The sequence below is a fragment of the Rattus rattus genome, chromosome 8, assembly GCF_011064425.1.
Source record: "Rattus rattus isolate New Zealand chromosome 8, Rrattus_CSIRO_v1, whole genome shotgun sequence".
Taxonomy (NCBI): domain Eukaryota; kingdom Metazoa; phylum Chordata; class Mammalia; order Rodentia; family Muridae; genus Rattus; species Rattus rattus.
The window spans coordinates 55,008,239-55,032,734 of record NC_046161.1 but is presented as its reverse complement, the minus strand read 5'-3'; the positions used below and the strand labels follow the sequence as shown (position 1 = coordinate 55,032,734).

General features: G+C 47.7%; 1 protein-coding gene across 2 annotated transcripts; it reads right to left on the bottom strand.

Annotated features, from left to right (window-relative positions):
* Positions 1–817: 817 nt before the first annotated feature.
* Larp6 (La ribonucleoprotein 6, translational regulator) lies at positions 818–22,661 on the bottom strand. 2 transcript variants are annotated; one of them, XM_032910205.1, is made up of 3 exons: positions 22,206–22,661; positions 8,967–9,174; positions 818–2,652 (listed from the first exon to the last, which is right to left on the bottom strand). In XM_032910205.1, exons 1-3 carry the CDS (start codon positions 22,403–22,405, stop codon positions 1,585–1,587), a joined length of 1,476 nt encoding a protein of 491 aa, XP_032766096.1. In that variant the 5' UTR covers positions 22,406–22,661; the 3' UTR covers positions 818–1,584. The 2 variants fall into 2 exon arrangements, with proteins under 2 accessions (XP_032766096.1, XP_032766095.1); XM_032910204.1 differs by having other exon boundaries at positions 8,967–9,177; positions 22,206–22,660.
* Positions 22,662–24,496: the final 1,835 nt, after the last annotated feature.

Here is a 24,496-nt window from a genome sequence, read left to right as displayed (position 1 = left end):
AGATTAGTAATCCTCTGGGGTCTTTTTGTCTTTTAAATCTGGTGTAAAGTCACTCCAATACCTCAATCTTTTTTCCCCCACATGGAATTAGGATGATTTAAATGAGAAAGCATGGAAAGTTTTTAATCAACATCCCTGGCAAACAATCATGACTCCCCCCAAGCTGGGGACCGAACTCAGGGCCTTTCCCCTGCTAGGCAAGTGCTCTACCACTCAGCTTAGTCCCCAACCCCCATGACTCAATTCTTACCAAGTCCTAAATCCCCCAGATGGCTCATGGATAAGGCAATACTGGATCTAGGCTGGGGATCTTTGGTGTTACACGAAAATGGCTTTTGGAGGTAACAGAAATTAAGGCCATGAAACGGAAATGAAGCCCACTTTTATGGAGGGCTGACTATAACCCCCATACTATCATGCAGCAAAGCATGCTCCAAGGATATCAGAAGGCTGTGGGCCCCTGGTACCAACCCCCAAGTCAGAGAATAAGAATAAGGGAAGTGGAAACAGACTGATTGACCCAGGGCCCTGCAGCCTTGGCGACTTCAAGACTCCTCACCTTAGCACATATGTCTGCAGGGCTTTTCAAACTCTCGATCTCGGGACTGGGAGAATGACTCAGGGGTTAAGAGCACTCTTCTAGAAGACCGGAGTTGACTTCCCAGCATCCGTATGAGAGGCTCACACCTGTACGTCTAACTTCATTGGATCTGATGCCCCATTCTGGCTTCCTCGGGCACACGCATGGCACATACTCACACAGGCACATACACATTGATTAAAAAAGAAGAACCAATCTTTAGAAACACACCTAGAATCCCTTCTCTGGGGCCTCGCAATGTTTATTTCTACTGAGTTCTCAGGTGATGTCAAATGCTGTTGGTCTGGGATGCTGTGGAGACAGCAGAAACCATCTAAGCCGCCTGTTCAGTGAGACTTCTAGCAGTGACAGACCTCCCAGGCTGCCAGAAGCCTCTGGGACGGTCCCAGACTTCCCTGAGGGAACACTGTGAGCTCTATGAGGGAACATGTCCCCATTGGGGTCCTTCCTGAAAGTGTACGGTCTGCGGCCTCTGATACAGGACTTCCAGTGGGTGTTTTATTCTTTATTCGGGTGACAGGGAACAGACACTCAGTCCTATAAGACACCATGCTACTGACTGAAGGATCTGCCATTGAGCAAAACTCCTTTGAGGTCTTAAGAGGAGCCCTTGCATGGCCTGCCAAGGACAGCTCAGTCATTGTAAGGAAAACAAAACAAAACAAAACAAAACAAAACCAGTCCCGACAATGCTAAACCTTTCCAGAGAGCCTCTATCCCACAGCCTTTTAGAGACATCACATTTATACATGCCAAACATTGACAAAATAGTGTCCATGCTGAGAACCACAGCTCCCAGCCAGATCCTAAAACCACGGCGCACCAGACAGTTTGTATACCTTACAAATATATAAATTAAGAGTCTGCACTGATACAAAAGCTTTCTAAGGGGACTGAACTCCATTCTCTGTCATGCTAGCTATTTGCGGGCACCTCGAAAACAAAGATTGTTTTCAATGGAGTAGTATGAAAAATAGAAGGTATTATACACAAGCTCTGCCTCTCTCGTGTCCCCCGTGGAAACCCCTGGTGTTGTCAGGGCCTCTGGGCAGCCTCAGCACCCCCACCGGTAACCCATCTGCTGTCTGCATCTTCCGAGACAGCAGGGGACTTGCCCCTGGACTTTTCTCCTGAGTCCCCATCTCTGCTTGGCGTCTTCTGCGAACCCAGGGGCTGCCCGAGGGAGTGATGCTGCTGTCGGAAGAATAGTCCATGCACTTTCGGAAGATCTCGGGGCTCGTGCTGAAGTTCAGTCTGCCTTCTTCAGCCAGTGGGGATTTTCTGGAGACGCCCTTGCGTTGTGCCAAGGGGCTGCTCCACGGGCTTGAACACGGGGAGGCATTCGGGCTCAGGAAAATGTTCTGGTGGCCAGAAGGGCTGAGCTTGTTGCTGGCCACGTGCCGCCGGCCAGCCATGGGAGAGGTGGGGTTGCTCTCAGGGTCAGAGGAACTGTTGGCGGAAGACTCATCCCCCATGTACTGAAGCTCCTCCACTCTCTTGTTCAGGGATCTGCTTAGGCGGGTACCCGCTGCGGGCTCATCCTCATGGTTCTTATCTTTGAGGGGTTTCTTTTTGGGCGGTCTCATCCCAATCAGGACAGCCTTCATGTTCTCTTTGCCCTGAGATTCAGTGGCCATGAATTCGTGGGCTTTGATGGCCGCGTCCACCTCCTCGAACTCCACGATGGCACATTCTTGGGTCCCCACCTGGCTGTAGCGGCTGCTGATCCTCCGGATGTCAGGGGGCAGCTCCCTCCCAGGTTTTAGGATCCGCACCGATGAGATGACTCCAAAAGTCCCAAAGAGCTTGAGCAGATGTTCCATCACCTTCTCCTGCACCCTTCCATTCTTCGGAGGTGTGGCCAGGGCCCATAGCTTAGGGGACAGGTGTAGATCATATACCAGCAGCATCTTGCTGGGGAGGTTCTCATTGGGGAACAGCGGCACGGGGGTGGTCCTCCTAACCTTCCGGTGGTCCTCATTCAACTCCAGGGTGACCGAATACTTCAAGGCGTGTGCTGTGGTCCTCCAGTCCCGTGTGAGGTGTTTCACCTGAAGAACACAAAGCAGGTCTGAATGGTGCCTCCTCTCCTTGTGCGTACTTGTACATGCTATATCCTCCCCCTTCCTTCCTTGCCTCTTCAACACCGATGACTAAGCTCATACCTGATGTGGAAGACACTCAAATACCAGACAGAGAATAAAATGAAAGTTTTCTCCAGCCACGTCTTCAATGGTTTCTTTCCTTAAAGTTCTTTCGAATAAACTCTATTATAAAAAAAACTGCAAAAAGAATTACATGCTGGAATCAGCCAGACCCTAAGTCTATGTATCTAGCGGAGCAGACAGACTAGCCATTCTGAAGCTATGGAACCTCACACTGGATTTTAAAGCTTCAATATCAAATGTATTTTATGCAGCCCCCATCACAAAAATGGAAGAAAACCATTAGCACTGGAAAGATTTTTAGATTCTCTCTCTAATGCATGCCCATCACCTGCACTCGGTCTTTCCTTGTTCTAACATTTAACCCTTCACATCCACATTATCCCACGCTCACGTGTGCATTTGTTTACATGTATAGATATGCTATTGGCTAGATTCTGCAGATGAGAGAGGACGTTTTTGCTTTCTGAGGTTGTGTGACTTCACCGAATATTATACATTCTAAGTCCATCCCTTTTCCTGCAGGTCTTGTGATTACATTTTTCTGTAGAACTGAGCAGTAGTCATATATGCATACAATATTATATATATTATATATGACATTGTATATATTATAGATCCTATATACCATATGTATATGATTTTACATTATCCATTCATTTGTTGATGGGCAGCCTAGGTTGATTCCAAGTCTTTGCTAGAGAGACTCAATAACAACAGGAACAACAGCCCTGGTTTCTCTTCAGATGGTAAGCATCGTTCGCCTCTTCTTGTTTGTATGTTTTGACAGTACTGGGGATTAACCTAGGGCATCATGCACAGAAGGCAAGCACTCTCCCAATGAGCTACAGCCCCAAACTCTGCCCAAGTTCACAGGTCAAATTCTCACAGTGGCTCTCAACCTCCCTAACGCTGAAACCCTTTAATACAGTTCCTCGTGTTGTGGTGACACCAAACCATAAAATTATTTCATTGCTATTTCATAACTATAATTTTCTACTGTTGTGAGTTGTAATGTAAATATCTGATATGTAGGATGTCTGATATGCAATCCACAAAGGGGCCATGACCCATAGGTTGAGAATCACTGCTCTAACACTAGGCTGTTACATAGTACATAGACCCAAGTGTCACCTCCTCCCACCAGTAAGACTTGGATAATTATTTAGTTTCTCAATGCCCAACCTCCTCGTCTCAGTGCTAGAAATATTAAAAACATCTACTTCATAGCCCTGAAACAAAGGTGAAGTAAGGGTTTGGGGAGGTGACGCAGTTGGAAAAGTGCTTGTCGCACATGCACAAGGACCTCAGTTTGACCCCCAGAAACCATGGGAAAAAGACAGACAGGATAACTTGTGCCTCTAATCCCAGCAATGGGGAAGCAGAGAGAGGCTTTCTGGCCAGCCAGCCTTGCCTACGTGGCTGGTTCTAGGCCTGGGAAGGACCGTGTCTGGAAAAAAACAAACAAACAAACAAACAAAAAAAACCAAGGTGGCTGGCTTCCGAGAAATGCTTAAGTGTGTGTGTGTGTGTGTGTGTGTGTGTGTGTGGTGTCTGTGTGTGTGTGTGTGTGGGGGGGTGCATGTGCAAAAATACAGAATACTCAATAACATTGTGCTCTCACTGTTGCAAATGTGTATGTCACAGTGGAGTTTGGGGCAGTCCTGAAGGCAGAATGTAGAATACCAGGCAAGCAGTCTTCTATGAGTGACAACCCCAGTTCAGATTTTTGTTTGTTTGGTTTTGGTTTTTTGGTTTGAGACAGGCTTTTGCTCTATAGTCCAGGCTGGACTCAAACTCGTGAACCCTCCCATCTAGGCCTCCAAATGCAGAGACTGTAGGCAGTCACCACTGAATGTGCTACCACTAAGAAAGGAGTTAGAGGGTCTCACATTCTCCAGTGGTATGATTCATGGTAAAGAGGAACCTTCCAAAGATCCTCTGCTTCTCTGTCCCCCAAGAGTAACAGGTAGGGACACCACATGAAGAGGGGCTGGAGAGATGGCTCAGTGGTTAAGAGCACTGGCTGCTCTTCCAGAGGTCCTGAGTTCAATTCCCAGCAACCACATGGTGGCTCACAACCATCTGTAATGGGATCTGATGCCCTCTTCTGGTGTGCATGAAGACAGCAACAGTGTACTCACATACATAAAATATATAAATAAATCTTTAAAAAAAAATCCCCTCCCATGATGGAAACTGTGCATACTGATGCCACAGCTTATGAAAAGCTGTATTTATTTCATAAAACGGCAATTTTGGGGAAGTCCACTTCCAGTGAAGGATATGCCAGGGATATGAGTCATCCCAAGAACTACTAGACGTGGGCGGGGTGGGTAACCTGAGCCTGCAAGGGGAAACCATCCAGAGACCTCTGAGGCTGGGCCCAAGAGGTTAATCTGCAGAGGATAACTCCCAGTATCCCAGAGCCTCAAACAGAAAAGGCACAGAAAGCATGATGGAGAGGCTTGCTACCCAGGCAGGGCAGGGAAACATCCAAAGAGCCCAGAGTCCTGACACACTGCCGGGAACGTGTGCACTGTCCATTCTAGCCATGGCTTCTCATTCTTAGCATGAAGAATCAGGTCACCTACACAGAGTGATTGGGCTGATCAATAAGCCACAGAGAATCAGGCCTGAGCAGATGGTTGGATTTCTAGTGAACAGTCAGTCATCACGAATCCAGAAGAGGTTGAGATGAATTTCGGTCACTGCAAGGTTGTAGGAAAACCACGGCCTGACACGATGGAGGCATCTGGGAAAATGGCTCGGAAAGGAACACGCGGGAGATGCCTGGAGTTAGAGCAGGAAGCATGTGCTGCCTTACTGGGAAGGTAAGGCTATGCTCTACCAGAGGAGAGCTGTAGAGAACTGGTGAACATGCAGAGGCAAGAGCCAGGTCTCCTAAGAACTGCTGGTTACTCCCTGGGCTTCTTTATGATGGTTTCTGGGTATCACACCAGAAAAGGAAGCAGGAGACTAGAGAGAGGCCTCAGTGGTTACTAGCTCTAGCTGCTCTTGTAGGGGACTTGAATTTAATTCCCAGCACCCACAGGATGGCTCCCAACAGTCTATAACAACAGTTGCAGGTGACCTTACACTCTGTTCTGGACTCTGAGGGAACTGCATGCACATAGTACACACACACACACACACACACACACACACACACACACACACACACACACACACACACACACACCACACACCACACACACACACACACACACACACACACACACACACACACACACACACACACACACACACACACACACACACACACACACACACACAACACACACACACACACCACACACACACACACACACACACACACACCACACACACCACACCACACACACACACACACACCACACACACACACACACACACACACCACACACACACACACACACACACACACCACACACACCACACACACACACACACACCACACACACACACACACACACACACCACACACACACACACACACACCACACACACACACACACACACACACACACACACACACATAACACACACACCACATAACACACACACCACATAACACACACACACACACCACACACACACACATACACACAATAAAAAAAATTAAAGAAAATAAATGGAGGTTTGGCTTGTGCACTCTCCAGAACTTTGTAAGATTGTCAGGAACTCTATGGGGTTATTAACCATCATTGTCAACCTGACTGGATTGAGATTCCCGACAGATACGCACATCTGGATGTGTCTGTGAGGATGTTCCCACGAAGGTTTAGCTGTAGAGGGAAGATGAGCTCTAAATGTGAGCAGCATTGTGTCATGGCTGGGGTCCCTGACAGAACAGAAAACAGAAAGCAAGGTATACAGCAGCACACATCCCTCTCTGCTTCCTGACCAGCTGCCTCACGCTCTTGCTGCCGTGCCTTCCTCGATGTGATGGGGTGCACCCCAACTATAACCCAGTAATTTGTCACAGTGATGAGAAAAGGAACTATGACTCTGCAATCCCCCTGTGTTGGTTCCTTCCCCTGATACGTCTCTCCTTGTGATTGGCAGGGAACCTTCTGGAAGGAAGAGTCTCTGCTCTGAGTCTGTGGGTGTGGATTTGGGAGTGTCCACCTTGCAGCTGGTTTTAAAGAGAATGCTCCTGAGTGTATCTAGGATACACCCAGCTAGGACAGGAGAGAAAACCAGAGTGGCCCTTGAAGCCATTGGGGAACACAAAAAGGGGTTATGCAGAGGATCCCGCTGGCTTTTTCATTTAAGGATTCCCCAACCCTGGAAATATTTTTCATGTTAGAGCTTGTTCTCGGGACATGAAATATTCCTTCCCTCTGTACTTTGCAAACTCCTATTTATCATCTAAGACCATATCCCAATGACGACACTCCAATAAGGCTTCTCAGTTCTCTAGAAAGGTTCACTGCACTGACAAGCTGGTCCCCACATATCTTTGTGTCTTCCAGAGTTCATCTGTGGTAACCCTGGAGGATTTCATCTCTCTCATCTTCTGTTGGGCTGTAATCCTTTTGTGTCTCATGTATTTAACACAACATTTGTCCAATATAAAGAATAATATGTTTGACGAATGAATAAATGAAAAAAGAGTCCAGGCAGAGAAGAGCTCTGAGGTGCTGAGCTTTTCTCCAGTGCTTTCTGATAAAGTGCACAGACATCTTGGCCAGGACCCACTCCCTACATGGGCCCACTCCTTTCGTAAACTGTTATACAAGCTGCATGGCGCTTTTCCATTCTAGTACTACACACCCCCTCCAAGCCTTACCCAGGAGATAGAGTTATTATTCCAAGTGGTTAGTCAGTCCTTTGAGAGCAGGGAGTTTGGGTCCAAGGTCTACATCTGTCTACAGCAGGAGCAGGAGAGACAGGCAGTCTCCTGCTTGGCTGTCGTGACCTCTTATCATCTATCGCTCTTGTACACAGAGTTCTCATTGGATTTACACAGAGCAGAGCATGCCGGAGTCGAGGAGAAAGCTCTCCTCGCTGAGCTCTGTGTGCTCACTTCCGTCCCAAACTGACTCAGCTTGGTAAGCAGTGAGTAGGATTCTAGATCAGGCATTCTAGATCCCCTGTCAGGCAGTACCCTCGGGGCATCTCTGTAGATACTGAGAACAAGTTACATTCTTTTTTTTTTTTTCTTTTTTTCAGAGCTGGGGACCGAACCCAGGACCTTGTGCTTGCTAGGCAAGCGCTCTACCACTGAGCTAAATCCCCAACCCCACAGCCTGGTAGAGGGGACCTCAAGACCCTTTAGAGAACAAACAAGCATTTCTTTTTAGGCAAAGATTTTATTTTTGCCCCACATTTTCTTTTCTTTAGACAAGATTTTTTTTTTTTTTTTTTAGCAGCAAACCACTGAATTGAGGACTCCCGTTGAAGGAATCAGAGAAAGGAAGCCTTTGCACCCCATTGCTACAACAATGCCAAAAGCAACCAGAGTCCAGGGACTAAGCCACCACCTAAAGACTATACATCGACGGACCCTGAACTCTGACCTCATAGGTAGCAATGAATATCCTATTAAGAGCACCAGTGAAAGGGAAGCCCTGGGGCTAAGATGATATAGATTGTTAGCGACTCAGGGGACCCTTTAGAAAGGGCAAACAAATGTATATAAGAAATCTAAAAAAAAAAAAGAATACTCTCATATCCCATCCACACATGTGTGCATGCATGATTTTTGTGTGTGTGTGTGTGTGTGTGTGTGTGTGTGTGTGTGTGTGTGTGTGTGTGTGTGTATGCATTATCATATCTGGGAACCAGATGTCAACCTTGGGTGCCATTCCTCTCAAGATCCCTCCACCTTGCTACTAATTTATTTATATTTAAGATAGGGCTTCTCATTGGCAGAGAGTTCACCCCGTAGACTAATCTGGAATTACAGGTGTAGAACCAAGCGTGGCTTTTCCTTGTGGATTCTGGGGATCAAACGTTGGTTCTCATACTTGCATGGTTAAACACTGTAGTGACTGAGCTAGCTCTCTAGCTACACTAAATCCCCACTCTTGATACTTTTTCTGAATTTTTTTCAGGTCTCATATATAATTGAAAATTTGCTAGGCAGGGGGCCTATGGTAGGAGATGGTGCAAATCTAAAGACCAAAAAATTTAACACCACAAGGTCCACACCTCAGAGATGCCCCAGGCAGCCTCTGAGAAGCCAGCCTCACCTTCTTGAAGGAGGTGAGCAGCTTGACGCTCACATAGCCCAGCTTGTTCCTCCGTACGTGCTTGAGCAGAAAGGCGTCCTTCTCCAGGTTCTCATCGGAAAAGTAGAACTCAATCTGATCCACCAGCTTCCTGATGAGCTCCTCATCCGGGGGCTTCCACTCTGGCTCTAGATCCTCGCGGTCATTCTCACCCCCACTTGTCGTGGCACTACTGCGGCCAGAGGGAGACAATGAGTTAGCCGTGGGTTGAACTGTCTCCCTGCAAATTCATATATTGAAGCCACAGGCCCTCAGAGCCCAGAACACGGCCTTGTCTGGAGTTAGTCACTATGGATGGTAATGCAAGGAGGAGCCCATCGTCGAGAAGGATGACCCCAATCCTGTGCAGGTGAGGTCCTCATAAAAGCCGAGAACTTGGATACACAGAGACACAGACAGGGAAATGGCTACTCAGGATGTAATTGGAGATTAAAGTGTCACAACAGAAACCAAGGAGGCTAGGAGACAAGCCTGGTAGATCCTTCTCTGGGATCATGCTAGGAGTAGCCCCCTGCCCCACCTCTTCTTTCTCCTCCCATTCTAAATGTACATATTCTCCAAGCATCTATCCTTGAGTATACAGGCAATCTCATGCAAGCAGGGCCCCTCATTTCAGACTTATAAGATAACGCATCTCGTTGGGGATTTAGCTCAGTGGTAGAGCGCTTGCCTAGCAAGCACAAGGTCCTGGGTTCGGTCCCCAGCTCCGAAAAAACGAAAAAAGAAAAAAAAAGATAACGCATCTCTGTTGTTATATACCATCTACTGTGTATTTGGTTGTCATAGCAACTTTTGGAAATTAAACGTCATATCTGAATTGGCTTTCTCAAAGGTGGTTGGCCATATGACCATCCAATGTACAGAAAGTTCTGTCCCCAATCACCTGAGGAGTCAAGTTTTGGCTTGAACAAGTAGAGAGTATCTTGAGACTAGGAACACGGGGCTGAGGAGATGGTCCGATTGGTGAAGTGTTTGCCACACAAATATGAGAACCTGAGTCGAGCTCCTCAGCACATGGGTAGAAGGCCAACAGGTGGTAATGCTCGTCTGAAATGCTAACACTAGGGAAGCAGAGACAGAAACATGCCTGGGGTTGGTGGCCAGCAAGGCTAGCCAAATTGGTGAGCCCCAGCTTCAAAGAGAGGCTCTGCCTCAAGAAATAAGGGAGAGAGCAGTTGAGGAGGATGTCAGTGTTGACCTCTGGCCTCACATATGTGGACCTGCACATGTATACACACAAACACACCTGCACAAAAATAAACTTTGCAGAAGTGAAGTTTGAAGAGTAGTTATACTATCTGCTGAGACTGCAGGTCACTCAGACACACTTGCTCCGAAACCACATACAAGGTTGCTGTCTTCACCCCATCTTCCCATCTCCAGATGTGATTTTTTTAGGAGACTGTCAAGCAGAGTGTCTGACTCTCAGGGCCTGGTCTGGTACCCTGATCTTTCCAAGGCCAGCTGTGCCAGGGATATTCCATATTTGTTAAAGAGAAAAAACTTGATTCTGTCATCTGGCTGAGGAAAAGTCTCTCCCTTCATGATTATGTAGTCACAGCCACTGAGGGGTCCAATTGAACCCAAGACTCAAGGATAGATGCTTGGAGGGTGTGAACATTTAGAAATGGGGGGAGAAAGAAGAGATACAATCAGGCAGATAGGTAGTGACAAATCCAGAGAGACCTGTGCACACAGGGAGAGGCTATGCAGAAGGTGGGTGATGGTGTTAAGTTCTGTAGTGAGGTACAAGAGGACCAAAGGGAACACAGGAGCACATGTCAACATGCTTTGGCTGGGTGTCTCTTGAGGGGCATTGTACAGGGGACGCCTTGCTGGACTCCATCTTCCTAGGCCCTGGGAGATGGGAGATGGGGTCAGATGTAGAGAGGAAGCAGACACAGCTGGCCTTGGGAGAGCCCGGGGCTTCAGGCTAAGCCCTGTGAAACAGAGGCTCACTCACTGCCTCCTTTCCACTTCACGTTGTTTAGGAGTTTATCTTCGATTGGGAATCAGCCACTCCAGTGTGAGAGGAGAACTTCCTGGACTGCCCTGTCTCTGTGTGAGCCATTTGTAGTTCTATCATATCCCAGTGTAGTGGATTCCATCCAAAACTCTCCACTGGTCCCCATCACACACTGCATCCTGTCCTCTGCTAACTGACATCTTTGTTGGGCAGGCTCAGAATCCCTGACTGTTTGTCATCATTGTTTGATGTAGTGTCTGGAGGCATCCCATTATAAAATGAGAACCTCGGGTCACTTACATCCATGGCCTGTTCTTCCAGTGTTAACATTCTTATTTTACTGTTGGTCTCTACTAGCCCTCTGTCTGTCTGTTTGGGGATTTGCAGACAGAGTTTCATGTAGTTCAGGCTAGCCTTGAGCTCACTATGTAGCCAAGGATGACCGTGAGCTGTAGCAAGGATGATTCTCTTGCTTGCACCTCCCATGGGATGGGAATACGAGTGTGCACTACCACACCCAGTTTGCACAGTGCTGGGGATCAAGCCCAGGGCTTCATGTGTGCAAGATAAATACTCCAGCAGGAGAGCCACACCCCTGCCCTGTTTGCTTGTGGGAGTACACTTAAGATTCTTTGAAAAAGATTTTATTTATTTTTTAATGTATATGAATACACTGTAGCTGTCATATTCAAACACACCAGAAGAGGACATCGGATCCCAGTATAAATGGTTGTGAGCCACCATGTGGTTGCTGGAAATTGAACTCAGGTCCTCTGGAAGAATTATCAGTGCTCTTAACAGCTGAGCCATCTCTCCAGCACCCTTAAGATGGTTTTGTACTTCGTTAGAATTGTGCCAACCACTGCTCATTATATAGACGTGTGCTGTGTCGCCCCACCTTGCTGTCTCTCTTCCCATGCCCAATCCTCCATATTTGATTCGATGAACTTCTACACCATGTTGCCAACGCTCATCACCACACTCTATGTTGCGAAATAATATCCCAAGGAGTGTCTAGAGGTAGATATGAATGTTGAAAGTCAACCTGTTTTATTACTGTGGCTATGTAGACACATTCCATGCAGGACAAAGATTTTTGTTGAGATAATATTTAAGTGCTGGATGAGGGTCAAATCTAGGGTCTTGGGCATACTAGGCAAGCGCCCATCCCTATGGAGAAAGTATTTGTTTTTGAAGCAGGTCATAAAATATAGCACAGACTAGCCTTGCTATCACTGTGTAGTTCAGGCTGGCCTGACTCTCCAGATCCCAGTGCCCTTACTGTACATGTGGTGGGATTACAGATATGCATGCACTACCATGTTCGGCTATGACTGCCTATCTTATGAATGTGTTCTAATAGTTAAGTGACTATCCAAACGTATCTTCTGTGTGTATTCTTTCTCGCGTGTCCTCTGTCTTTGATTTCCATGCTAGGCAGTGTCACTGAGACCATTAACGGTTTAGTGGCTATTCAGTCAGTACCTAAAGAATTGGTTTTGATCCTCCAAGCTTTCTTTCCATGTGCCTATGCCTGTGGTGTATGTTCATATGCATGTGGGTATGCATGCATGTGCTGGATTGATAGGGGGGCCACCATGACTGTGGGTGTTGGGGAGATCTTTACGCGTGTACAGCAAGTGCATTACCCACTGAGCTACCTCCCCAGCCCCAGGCTGTTCCCTTTTGAAAGCACCCTGTTCTGGTTTGGCGGCTGTAGTAGCTCTCAGTGTACCGATTGGAGTGCTGACTTTTAAGACACCCCCACCACCTCTGTGTTCCGTGCTGCCTGTTCTAACGCATTGTCCTGCTACTGTTTTGCTTCAGGTGACTAATGAACGGTTTGCTTTTTTTGCTTAAAATTTCAATAAGCTTATTTTAGAATCATCTTGGAGTTACGGGAAAGTTATTAAAATAGCACAGTGAGTTCCACATGCCTCACTCCAGGCTTATTTATTATTAATGTCTCCGATTATTATGGTGCACTTCTTAAGGAGATGACAGTTATGCACTATCATTAGCTGAAGCACATAGTTTGTTTAGACTCCCTTCAATTCCCCCTAAACGACCTCACTCAGGACACCACATCACATGCTGTATATCCCCCCAAGGCTCCTCTCGGCAGTGACTTTCTCCAGATGGCCTTATCTTTGATGACCTTGACAGTGTTGACAGGTATTAGTTAGGTGTGCTGAGGAATGCCTTGCCATTGAGGTTTCTGTGATGCCGCCATCATCATTATTCTAAGGCACGGGATCTAGGGAGGAGGAGGACCACAGCGGTAAACTTCCATCCTCCGTACATTGTATCAGGATACAGTTAACAACTGTTGCTGTGTGCTGATCAGGTTTCTCCCTTGCAAAATCACTCCTTCCCCTTGGAAGGTTTCAGGATCCTCCATCCACTCTTCAAGAGGGAGGGAGGTTAAGCGCCACACTATTCAGCTGGAAGGAGGGGGGCTGATAATTTGCTTAGTGGGTTCCATGGACTCCCCCTGCAGCTCTCTACCCTTAGCGGTTTTCTTCCTAGTTGGCTTCAGACACTTGATGGGGGCAGCTTCACCTCGGCAAACAGAGAATCTTCTGGCTGATCCTTCCAACCAAAGTAGAGAGGCTTTTCCCTGCTGTTCCCAGTCTCCCAGTCCTAGCCTCCCTAGGACTCTGTGGCACGTTCAACTCCTTCAGAAATCAGTCCCGCTTCCTTTCTGCTGCTTGGCAGTACCTGCCGTGTTGCCTGAGTCTCTTTGCTGGTAGGCAGAGGCTGGGAAATAGGTCTAAAGGGAAAATGTAAATTCAATTACCTTTCAGATACCACATCTCTCTTTGTTCTTGTATTTTCATATCTTTCCCAACTAGAGCCTTGCTGCGGCTGTATCTTCTCACCTCCTACCTCCTCCTGTACTGTTTTGGGCTCCAGCCTCCTCCACACAATTGACACATTACATATCGTGAAGAAGCCTTTATAATATGCAGCTGTTGTACTTTAATATTATCACTACTGATTGCAGCAGGGTTTCCACCGCCCACCGAACAAAGCCTACAGTGCTCAGCTCCATATTCGGATGCACTTAGAATCTGGCTGTTTCCGTCTTGCAAACTCGTTTCTGTTCACTTCCTCCAAATACCCATTGCTCCAAGCAAATAGAAAGACCCCATGTCTCAAACTTTCTTACCTCATACCTTTGCACATGCTACTCCCGATTCCTGAACAGCGTGTCCCTCTCTTAGCCATGTATCTCAAAAGCAACACTCTAGAAAGGAAATCGCCCCTCCTCTCTAGTGCTTGTCTATACTGTCTCATAGCTCCTCATGTACACTAGTGCCCTAAATACTAGGTTTAAGGTAGAACTCATACTGGCTTCTATTTAAGAGGTTTGCACATAGTAGAGTTTTTAAAAAGTATGCGTAATATAAAGCAAATAGGTTTTGTTATGGTAAATCCAAAGAGACGCTTTGTTGTTGTTGTTGTCTAGGTTTTGTTTTGTTCTGAGACAGGATCATGGTGCAGCCTTGGCTGGCCTAGAACTCCATTTATGGACCAGTCCAGCTCTGGACTCGTAGAAATCTACTCCCTCTGCTTCCAGAGTGCTGAATGAAAGGCATGCGCCACTGAACCCAGCTCTCAGGGACTCTTCTGGGAAGGAAGGAGAGTGACTGGGATTAATACATCCATATTAATTCCTCTTGAAGAAGACCTGAGGGCATGGATGAAGCTCGGTTGGTCGGATGCTCACCGGGCATAGAGGAAACCCTGAGCTTGATCTCCCCCGCTCCTGGGGGTGACGCATTTCTGTAGCTCCTGATCTTGAAAAGTGAAGGCAGGACTCATTATCCTCAGCTCCCTACAAATTTCAGACCAGCCTGGGTTGTTCCCATCTCAAAAACCAACCAACCAAGCTAACAAACAAACAAAAAACCCAGAAAGTTTTAACTTTTATACCTAAACATTACTGTTCACATGTGCTTTGCTATGGCTGTAATTTTGTAATTTGTGAGAAACTGATACAGAGGGTAGAAATCAGATCGAAACAGATGACTGGCTTCCAGGAGCAGCTCCGTAATAGTTATCATGTTTGTAAGGAAATTGGAGGGGAAAAAAAATGAGTAAAATCTCCAAACCTGTTTTTCCTATAAAACCTTGAACTAATCTGGGCGCGTTGACTCAGCTGTTAACCAAAAGACATTCTGAAGAAGGAAAGCACCCAATGAATGAGGCCTCCTCACCAGGACTTTAGCCCAGGAGAGAGTTTGTTCATAGTGTATGTGCGAAAATGATCTATTAGAGTGTCACAGGGCCACAAGGACAAGGACATTGCTGAACAATAACAAGGAGGGCATTGAACATAAAGAAGAAACATCGCATGTGAAAAACACGTCAGTTCAGAATCATCTGCGCAGCGTCAATAAGAGGATGACTCAGATTTAGTTCAAAAGAGGGCAGCCAATGTGATTAAAAAATTCTGGGCTGAGGAAGCAGCTCAAGGGTAGAGCACTTGCCTAGCGCACACGAGGCCCTGGGTTCAATCTCCAGCACTGCAAAAGGACAAATTTGAGAGAATTGGTTGGGTTCGAGGAGATGGCTCAGGGGTTATGGGCACTGGTGCTCATGCAAGGGACTGAAGTTCGGTTCCCAGCACCCACGCTGGGGAGCCTCAGGTAGCACCTGCACACATACGAGTCACACACGCATTATAAAAAATAAATCTCTTATTTTTTCGAAGATGCTGGCTCTTCACCGAGACATTGCTGGAAACATCTGGATGTGATCTCACTTTGGAAAAGGCGGCGAAGGAACCATGCCACTGGTTAGGGCAGTGTGTGTAGCACATGGGTGGCCCGCCAGTCCTCGTATATTCATTTTTTTTTCTTTTATCGATTATTTGAGAACCTCACATCATATACCCTGATCACGCTCCCCTTCCATCTTCCCATACCCCACTCCTCCGTGACACTCCACCCCACAAAAAAAGAAGAAGGGGGGGGTCTGTTTTGTGTTTTCCATATATTCACGGGAGCATGGTCAAACTCCTAGTGGCCAGTGCCCCCAAGGGAGGAAGAGCCTTATCCTGTCTGTACCTACACTAGAAACCATCAATTGAGGAGAGCTGTGCAGTGGCCAGAGAGGAGAGTTCTCCTGAACCCACAGTCATCAACATGGCTTCAGGTCAAAGTCCAGACAGCCTCATGGGCTTTGGTGGTAACATGGGCCACAGATATCAGTATGGACTCTGACTGTGTCGGAACCACCGACCATGGCCCCCAGCAGCTACACGGAACCCAGGACTCAGCATGGCCTCAGACTGCTATTCATGCCGTTCACATCAGCACGCCCCACCCCAGGCAGCAAAGCCTGAGGTCATCCCTGAGACACCAGTCAGAGGTACAGACTGCATACATTCACACAGATCTCAGGCTTCACTGTGGCCTGAGGCTGCAACATGAACCGCAGACACCAACATGGCCTCCAGTGGCATCTCAGACCACAGGGGTGTTTGAGCTTGAGTGCTCTAGAGTCAGTTCTCGTATATTCTTACAGACACTGTAAGGAGTCAAAATCCTCCGTGTGGAAAAAAAAGGAAGTGTACACCAAAAATCTGTAATGTTCAAATAGAATTATAATACAGATTTATTTTTAAAGGCAGTCCTGTGCCTGGAAAGACCTGGAAAGTGTTGATGCCCAGGTAGAAACAAACACTTTTTATATTCGGTCTTGGTTTCTAAACGCTTTCTTACTAGTGTTTCAAAAGACCGTGGATTCCTGTGGAAGTGGCTAAGTTCCATGACTGGAGTAGGAAAAGTACAAATTATGAAGTTTCCAAAAGTGAGGTTGTGCTCCAAACCAAGTAGACATGTTCCCAAAGGGCGCGCTGACGGCAGCATGAAGGGGCGTTCCCAAACAGACACTCAAGCGTCTAAAGTAACCGTAACCAATTATAACAACAATAGGTAAAAATCCACGAGGAAAGGCTCTCATTTCAAAGGTGAGATTATTAAATACTCCTTCTTGCCTCGTTGGGAGGAACTCTTGGTCAATCCAGATGATGAGGCAAAGCTCTTTTCCAAGGGAGAGTGGTTGGAGAGGTGGCTCAGTGGTTAGGATTGACAGTGCATGACTACCTGTTAACTCCAGGTCTGTGCATCTAGCGCCCTCTTCTGGCCTACATAGGCACTGCCTGTATGTGGTGCACAGACATATGTGCAAGCAAAACACACATACGATGTGAAACAAAATTTGAAATAAAAAACAAATATCTTCCATTAGAGAAAAAATCCTGTGATTTGGTGGCTCTGCCACTGAATTTCACCAATGTTTAGGGAAGAGTGAGTACCAGTCCTTCTCAAACTCATCCCAGAAATGAAATATTCACAGATTTATTTTACAAGCGTTACTCCATTATTAAAGCCAGACAGGGGCACTACAAGGAAGGAAGTTACAGTCCAATACCCTTGAAGAGCACAGATGCAAAGAGGATTCAACAGCACTCTAAAAAAAAAATGATTATCCAGCGACTCGGCCTGCAGTGCCAGCCACTTGGGAGGCTCAGGTGAGGGAACAGACATGAATACACCGCAGAATTCATCAGTCTGAGCTGAGACCCCATCCCCTAAAGCTGAAACAATAAGCAAAAACAAAAGGACTGGGCCTGGAGAGACAGCCCAGCCGTCCACAGCACGAACTTCTCTTGCAGAAGACCAGTGTTCAGTTCCCAGCACCCACCGCAGGCCGCTCACAGCTGGAACTCCAGCTCCAGGGGCATCCGATGCCTTCCTTTGGCATCCAAGGAAACCTGTGTGCCCATATACAAATAATTAATATAAATTAAAAAATTCTATTTAAAATGAATAAAAGTATCACCCACCACAACCACACAGGACTTATCCTTGGAGGGCAACAGATGCAAATCAAAAACTGTGGTATATCAAATTAATAAATGAGGGACAGGAAGGCCACAAAGACAGATCTGTATGATAGAGAAACACCTCTAACCAATGACGTCTCCTGGGGTGAGGTAATGAAGTGTCACGGAATGGCCTATGGAACGCTCTTGCTAAAATGTTTAGTCTAAATTCAATTAACCCCTTCACCCCCAACTTCCGTATCTACAGGAAGTCTACAGCACGTCTATGGCACAAAGGAATAAGTTAACAGAACTATAAAAACTGATCTAAACATGAAACATTTGAAAAAAAATCTAATCTTACATTCTTAAAATGGTAAAGACATTAGAAAGAAAGAGGTTAAGAATGTTCCGGATCAGGACTTTTTAAACTGTTCCGCTAGCAACTCCTTTTAATACGAATTTTTATATGACCTCAGATATAGAGGTAAATAAACTCAATATTTATTGATGATAAATAAAGAAATTTACTTTAAAATGATTTCTTGGTAATAATTTTTAAGTTTTATTTGATGCACATGGGTATTTTGCCTGAGTTTATGTCTGTGCACCATCTGCATGAAGAACCAGAGGATCCCGGAACTGGAGTTACAGGTGGTTGTGAGCTCTATGTGGGTGCCGGGAATCAAACCCAAGTCCTCTGGAAGAGCAGCTGGCACTGTTAACCACTGAGCCACTTCTCCCACTCCCTAATTTTATCATTTATTAAAGACAAAACAAGTTGGCATAGCACCGAGATGCCACGACTGCCGTTACGTAAGGAGTGAAGCCTGGGCTTCTATCTGGTGCTGCAGCATGGAGGACACCGTCCACCTTTTCCTAAGATGACTCATGTTGATGAATATTTTTTATTGCCAGTGCTGGCAACAAGGCCTTGCATGAATATATAATGCAAAGTGTCAGAAAAAAAAATCTAGGGCCACTTCAGAACTGACTGGAAGTTCTGTGTCAATGCCAAGCCAAAACTCATTTAACAATGTTTTTGTGAGGCTCAAGTCAGGAACTGAGAGAGTGATTTTTAAAATCAATCAATCAATCAATCAATCAATCATTTGCTGCTCTTCTAGAGGACCTGAGTTAGATTCTCAGCAACCATTTTGGGCAGCTCACAACCACTGGCAACTCCAGTACCAGGGGACTGGACACCCATCTCTGGTCTCAGTGGACCCTGGTTCTCATGTATAATTCATACACATAAATAAAAATAAAAGTAAAATCTTAAAATTAAACAATTAAAAAAATTAATTTTATATACACCAAGGAAGGACGGACTAGGAAAATGTAGACAATCTATGTTTTCCATAATCAAACCATTCTGTTTCTATGAGTGCAGAAAACTTTGCACACACAGCAAAAACACGTCCATCACTATCATTCTAATGCGAATGTGAGTTGAGGTGTTTCAGGCAACATTTGCTGGCTCTGGGTGGGGTGACACATGGCGAAATGTGCACACTATGCCCAAAACCAAGGCTGCCATGAAGTCACAGCCTGAGTGAGCATTTTCAGAAACACCTCATGTTCACTGCCAACTTAGCTTTTGCTCATTGTTTGTTCCAAAGCCTTCTATTTTCATTAAATTGTTCAGAACATTGCTACATTTGGGGAGTGATGCCCTCTTCTGGTCTCCACGGACACCGCATGCTCTCCCGCCCCCAGGTTGGGGGAGGAGGGAGTCTGGTTCAGCTGCTGTCTTTACAAGGTCATGGTTTTTAAGAAGCTGGACTCTCTATTAAAAGATTTTTCTGAAACAGCACCACAGGCAAACTGCCTGAACTGACCACCTGCTGGTCTGAGGGTAAGATACCACGTAGAAGACGACTGTGGGGCTTTGAACATGGAACTTGACTGTTGAGACAATCTGGGAGCTTCTATTAGGGAGTTAGTGCTCCTCTTCAGAGTCGGCAAAGGCAGTGTTAACGGCTTCCTGGGAACGTCCTTGTTAAGGGTTACAAGATGAAGTGTTTCAGGGCTGACTCTGTGTACAACATTCACACGGTTTGGGCGAAACCATATGCATCATATCCTTCTAGTGAATACATCAAAACGATGGCAACCATTTATTTCTTGTCCCCAGGGTATAAGCCAGGTATTGGACTGGGGACTATGGTGTGGAAAGGGCTAAGACGAAGCCCCTTCCTTCCAGGCTCTGTCTCACAGGTGGGGGCGGGGCACACTGCTTTTCACACTGTTTTTCACACTGTGAAGTGAGCGTACTCATCCCACACACACTTACAAGATGCCCATCCATTCTGGTGTTGCACGGGAGCTGCAGGCACAGCCCTCAAGGACCTTCGAGGGAGGTGTAACTGTGCACTCAGGACCGGGAGAGCGTGAGCCCCATGATGCACAGAGTACCAAAGCACCGCAGAGGCCAGGACCAACCTGGTTCACTCAGGGAGGGGCCCGGGCAATGTGGGCAAGAGTAAGTTTGCAAGGCTGACTGGAAATCCAATGGAGAATGGAAACGTGGGAGGGCGGAAGGACGAACACACACACCCCTCCCCACTGCCATGCTTGGCAGGACAGTGTCCCGGGAGCACGGAACGAGACAGAAGGCAGCTACGGGCTGAGGGCATGAGGTGGGTGGGTGTTAAATCTTAAACAGATTTAGGAACTGAAGCTCCTTCTTCAGGCTATGGGAGCTGAGAACAGTCATGCCGGATAGCCTCTGTCTCCCCAGGCTGGGCCCAAAGAGGGGACAGCATTATCCTGTGCCCATTGGCTCTCCTTAGACCCTAGGTGGCTGCCCACAAGGCTCCTGGCAGATCCACTCATCAGAAGAATTACTGGGATTTTCAGGGGCCAACTCTATGCTAGTGGGCAACACAAACTGTTCCACTAGGTTGAAAGCTCCATCATTTTTGAGATGCTGGAGCTGAGACAAAGTGACGAAGGGTGGCCCTGAAGTGACCTGTGAGGGATGAGGCAAAAGGCTCTAAGGATCAGTTCCTCTTGGAACCTGTAGAGAATCTTTCTTGGGCCAAGAAGTAAATGGGGCCGTCACCTCAGCTATTTAGGAGAGCGCAGCTTTTCCCTGATGTCACAGGCAAACAAGGCCATAAGGTAAGCCACCCGCAGGTATTTTGCATGACCTCAGGAGTTACTCTGGCTCAGCATCTGTTTTTATCTGCTTCTCATTTTTATGCTGGGCATAGAGAGAGCTTTTTGTATATATGATGCCAGCATGTTGGTTGTGTCACCATTCCTGCCCTGAACTGTGAGACTGGCCTTTTTCTCCTACAACAGTGCCTCTGCAGATCTGGCCTGAAATGGTGGGTTCCAGACCCTTTTAACCAAGGTCCGGTCTCTTTCAACTGTGGGGATGGAGCAGCCCCTCAGCTGTGGCCTCCATATGCTCCCATGCTGGAAATGAGCTTTCGCGATTAAGAGGTACTTCTGCAAAATCTTCATAGCTGAGAGCCTAGAGCCTGGGCACAGCATCTCAAAGGAAGGCTCTTAGCAAAGGACTCTTAGCCTTCCCTAGAATCTGCTAGTGCCATTGCTGTGTCTCTTTTCTCTCATCAGCTCCCTATGGGATAGCATTTTTATTTTAACAGCAATAAGGAAACCATGGTTGTGAAGGGCCTAAGCATTAGTGATGGGTGTCTGGCTGAAAAGAAGGCTCACCGCCCAGGGGCAAGGTCAGACGGGTGCTATACCCACACTATAAGCCACTCATCAGCGTGCAGTGAAGGAGGCAGCCTCAGGTATAGAAGACAGGCAAACAGGCAGGCAGAAACGGGAACCCCCAAGGCAGAGGAAGGTGAAGCAGCAAGGCCCTAGGCCATCTCAACTGAGGACAGGAGAGCTGTCTCCACCAGGAAATTATCCCTTCCTGGATACCCCCATCTGCATGTGTCAGCTGTGCCTGGCCTGCGCCCACCCAGAAGCCAAGTGAAGCCACTGGAATGATGAACAGAGCAGGTGATGACGGCGATGAAGGCTATTAGGATCCCTGGCATCAAGAGGAGGAGGCCCAGCCTCACGGGAACTCCAGGCTGGATCAAATGTCTGGTGGGGTGCGTCCACCGAAGGGGGCGTCTCCTTCAGAAGTAGGGATAGCGAGAATAGCTCGTGCCAATCTCCCCTTCGGATCCCAGAACAACCATCTGCCCCAAGTCCAGGTCCCTCAGATCCCAGCCCCCATCCTTGGAAGCCTTGTCAATCAAGAATCAAAACCTGCTGAGGGCTGAGGCCAAGACTGTCCCCCAAAGCGGGTTCTGACTCAGTCTGCAGCCTCCGTGGCGGGGTTGAGTCAACCCCTCTGCCCTGGCGAGTTGTCGCGCACCGGAGCCCCGGGAACACCTCGCCAGGCCCGAGCTACCGAGCCTACCTGTGCCCGCGGCTCGGCTCCTCCTCGCTGGCGCTGCCCCAGCCAGGACTGAGGTACCGGGCTGGGTCCCCCGCTGCCCGTGCCGATGTCCCCTCGTCGTCCTCCTCCAGATCCTCCACATCCTCGGCCTCCTGGATGGCGACACGGATCTGCACCGTGGTCTCGGGCCCTGGCAGAGCCTGTTCGCCGAGCTGGGCCATGGCTGGCAGGGTCCCCGTGCCGCGAGGCCAGGCCAGCCCGCAGCCCGCGATAGCGACGATCGCGCGTGGGCGGCGCGCGCGCGGCGGAGACTCGGCCCCGGGGAGGGACAGGGGTCGCGATCCGCCCCACGCCGCACGGCGGGCACCGCCCTGAGCGCTCACGCAGGGACGACTCCCCCGCGCTCCACAGGCCTGTCCCGGGGTAAAAACCAGACCAGGTCCCTCCCTGCGTCCCTCTGTGGTGGCGCCCCAGCCCCACAGCTCCCTCCTCCCCGCCCCGCGCAGAGATGCCGCTCAGCTGGCGTCTGGCTTTGGGCTGGACTCGCGGAGACAGGCACAAGTCAGCAGCTCCCAGGTTTGTCTCCCTGACAAACCCACCAAGGGTTGAGGGAAAACAGCTCTACCGTTAGCTCCTCTGGCATAGCCAACTTAAGGTTAGGATGAGTCTTAGGAGGTCAAGAGCTTGGCTCCTCCGTGTCTCCTCTCCTAAACAACACCAAATATACCTGGCACCTGTTCTAACAGCAAATTGTCAGGCCAGGCACAAAAGGCCTGAATCAGGATCTGCATCTCAAGGGGCCCTCAACGATGCGAGAGCAGTCAAAACCAGTGCTGTGTTGAGGCAGTGTTGAGACGCACGTAGCTATTTATTGGGTGAATGAAGTTGATTATTTAAATGCCAGGATGCTCTAAAGCCCAGCTACACTTTCACACTTAACTTTTTAAGACGAGTACCATATCGGCTGCCTTAACCAGAAACCAGGGACATGGTAAGACTTGAATCCGCATCCACGAAGCTCTTCACTGAAGGCCTTCGACATAATATACCCCATTGGCCACGTCAGAGCACCAAAGAACAGGTCATGTTTGCTTGCTCTGCTGCAGGACCCCAAGGTAGGAGATACTCAGGAAACCTGGTCTTTGGGAAAACAGTGTCTGGGTAAAAGGACACTGCCCAGTGTGCTGGTTTCTGGTCTGGGGCTAGGAGAGACGTAATAACCCAGGAAGGAAGCCCTCCCCATTCAAGACTAGTAATGGGAGCCCAGAACCTCAGGCACACTGGGCAATCGCTCTATCTTTGGACTATGCCCTCAATCCCACGGCCCCTCTTTTGCAGGTTTGAATAAATCTGTGTTCCATTGTCAGACCTATTTTATTTATTTTTATTTATCATTGTGTATTATATCTTATATTAGAAAATATTATATATTATATCTATTATTTTATTTATTAAGATAGAGACTCACTGTATAGGCCTGGTGGGCCTGGGACTTGCTATGTAATCCAGGCTGACTTCAGACTGAATTCACTGAGATCTGTCTGACTGTACCTGTCAGGAGCAGAGATTAAAGGCCTGTGCCCTGACTCCCAGTCCCTTCTCCAACTCTACCCTGATGTTAGCTTTCTTTTGATAGAAGCACTGGCTGCTTTTCCAGAGGACCTGGGTTCACTTCCCAGCACCCACAGGGTGACTCACAGCCATTTCTAACTACAGTTCCAGGGAATCTGGCACCCTCTTCTGGCCTCCATGGACACCAGGCACATTCATGGTGACAGACATACATGCAGGCAAAACACCAAACACCTAAAACAATGCTTGGAAGTATTTTTCCGAAGCCAAACGTACCTTCTTACAGGACAGTGGAGATTGGAGGACCCACACACACCTGGAGTGAGGTCAGGAGCAGAGCGATTTGCAGTGGACTCCCTGACAACTGCCTTTCCTGATTTTCACAAGGCAAGACCCGTGATCTCCAAGACTATCCAGTGTGGCAAGACACGAGGGGCTGTCATCTGCACGCACATCAATGGTCACATTCCCACTGGTTCCTACATACACGAGAGATGTATTTTATGTCCAGGTTTGCAAATGCTGCAAGAGCCGAGGATGACACTCAGAGGTAGAGAGGCACTAGGTTCCGTTGTTCCTGGTACCGGAAGCAGAATGGAAACCAAACACCTCCTGGAGACCTTTGTAAAAGTGTGGCTGCTGTACATAGAGTAGACATCCTAGGTAGCAGGTGAATATGGTCCACAAAACTATTTATTTAGTTAGAATTTGTAAAGTGAAATTAAATTTAGGGGCTGGAA

Bases quoted from the DNA above. Each gene is read 5' to 3' on its own strand.
- Larp6 (XM_032910204.1), bottom strand. From the start codon at position 22,405: ATGGCCCAGCTCGGCGAACAGGCTCTGCCAGGGCCCGAGACCACGGTG. The intron at 9,178-22,205 runs GTAGGCTCGGTA...CTCTGGCCGCAG, and splicing joins GAGCCGAGCCGCGGGCACAG to TAGTGCCACGACAAGTGGGG. The intron at 2,653-8,966 runs GTGAGGCTGGCT...TGTGTTCTTCAG, and splicing joins TGCTCACCTCCTTCAAGAAG to GTGAAACACCTCACACGGGA.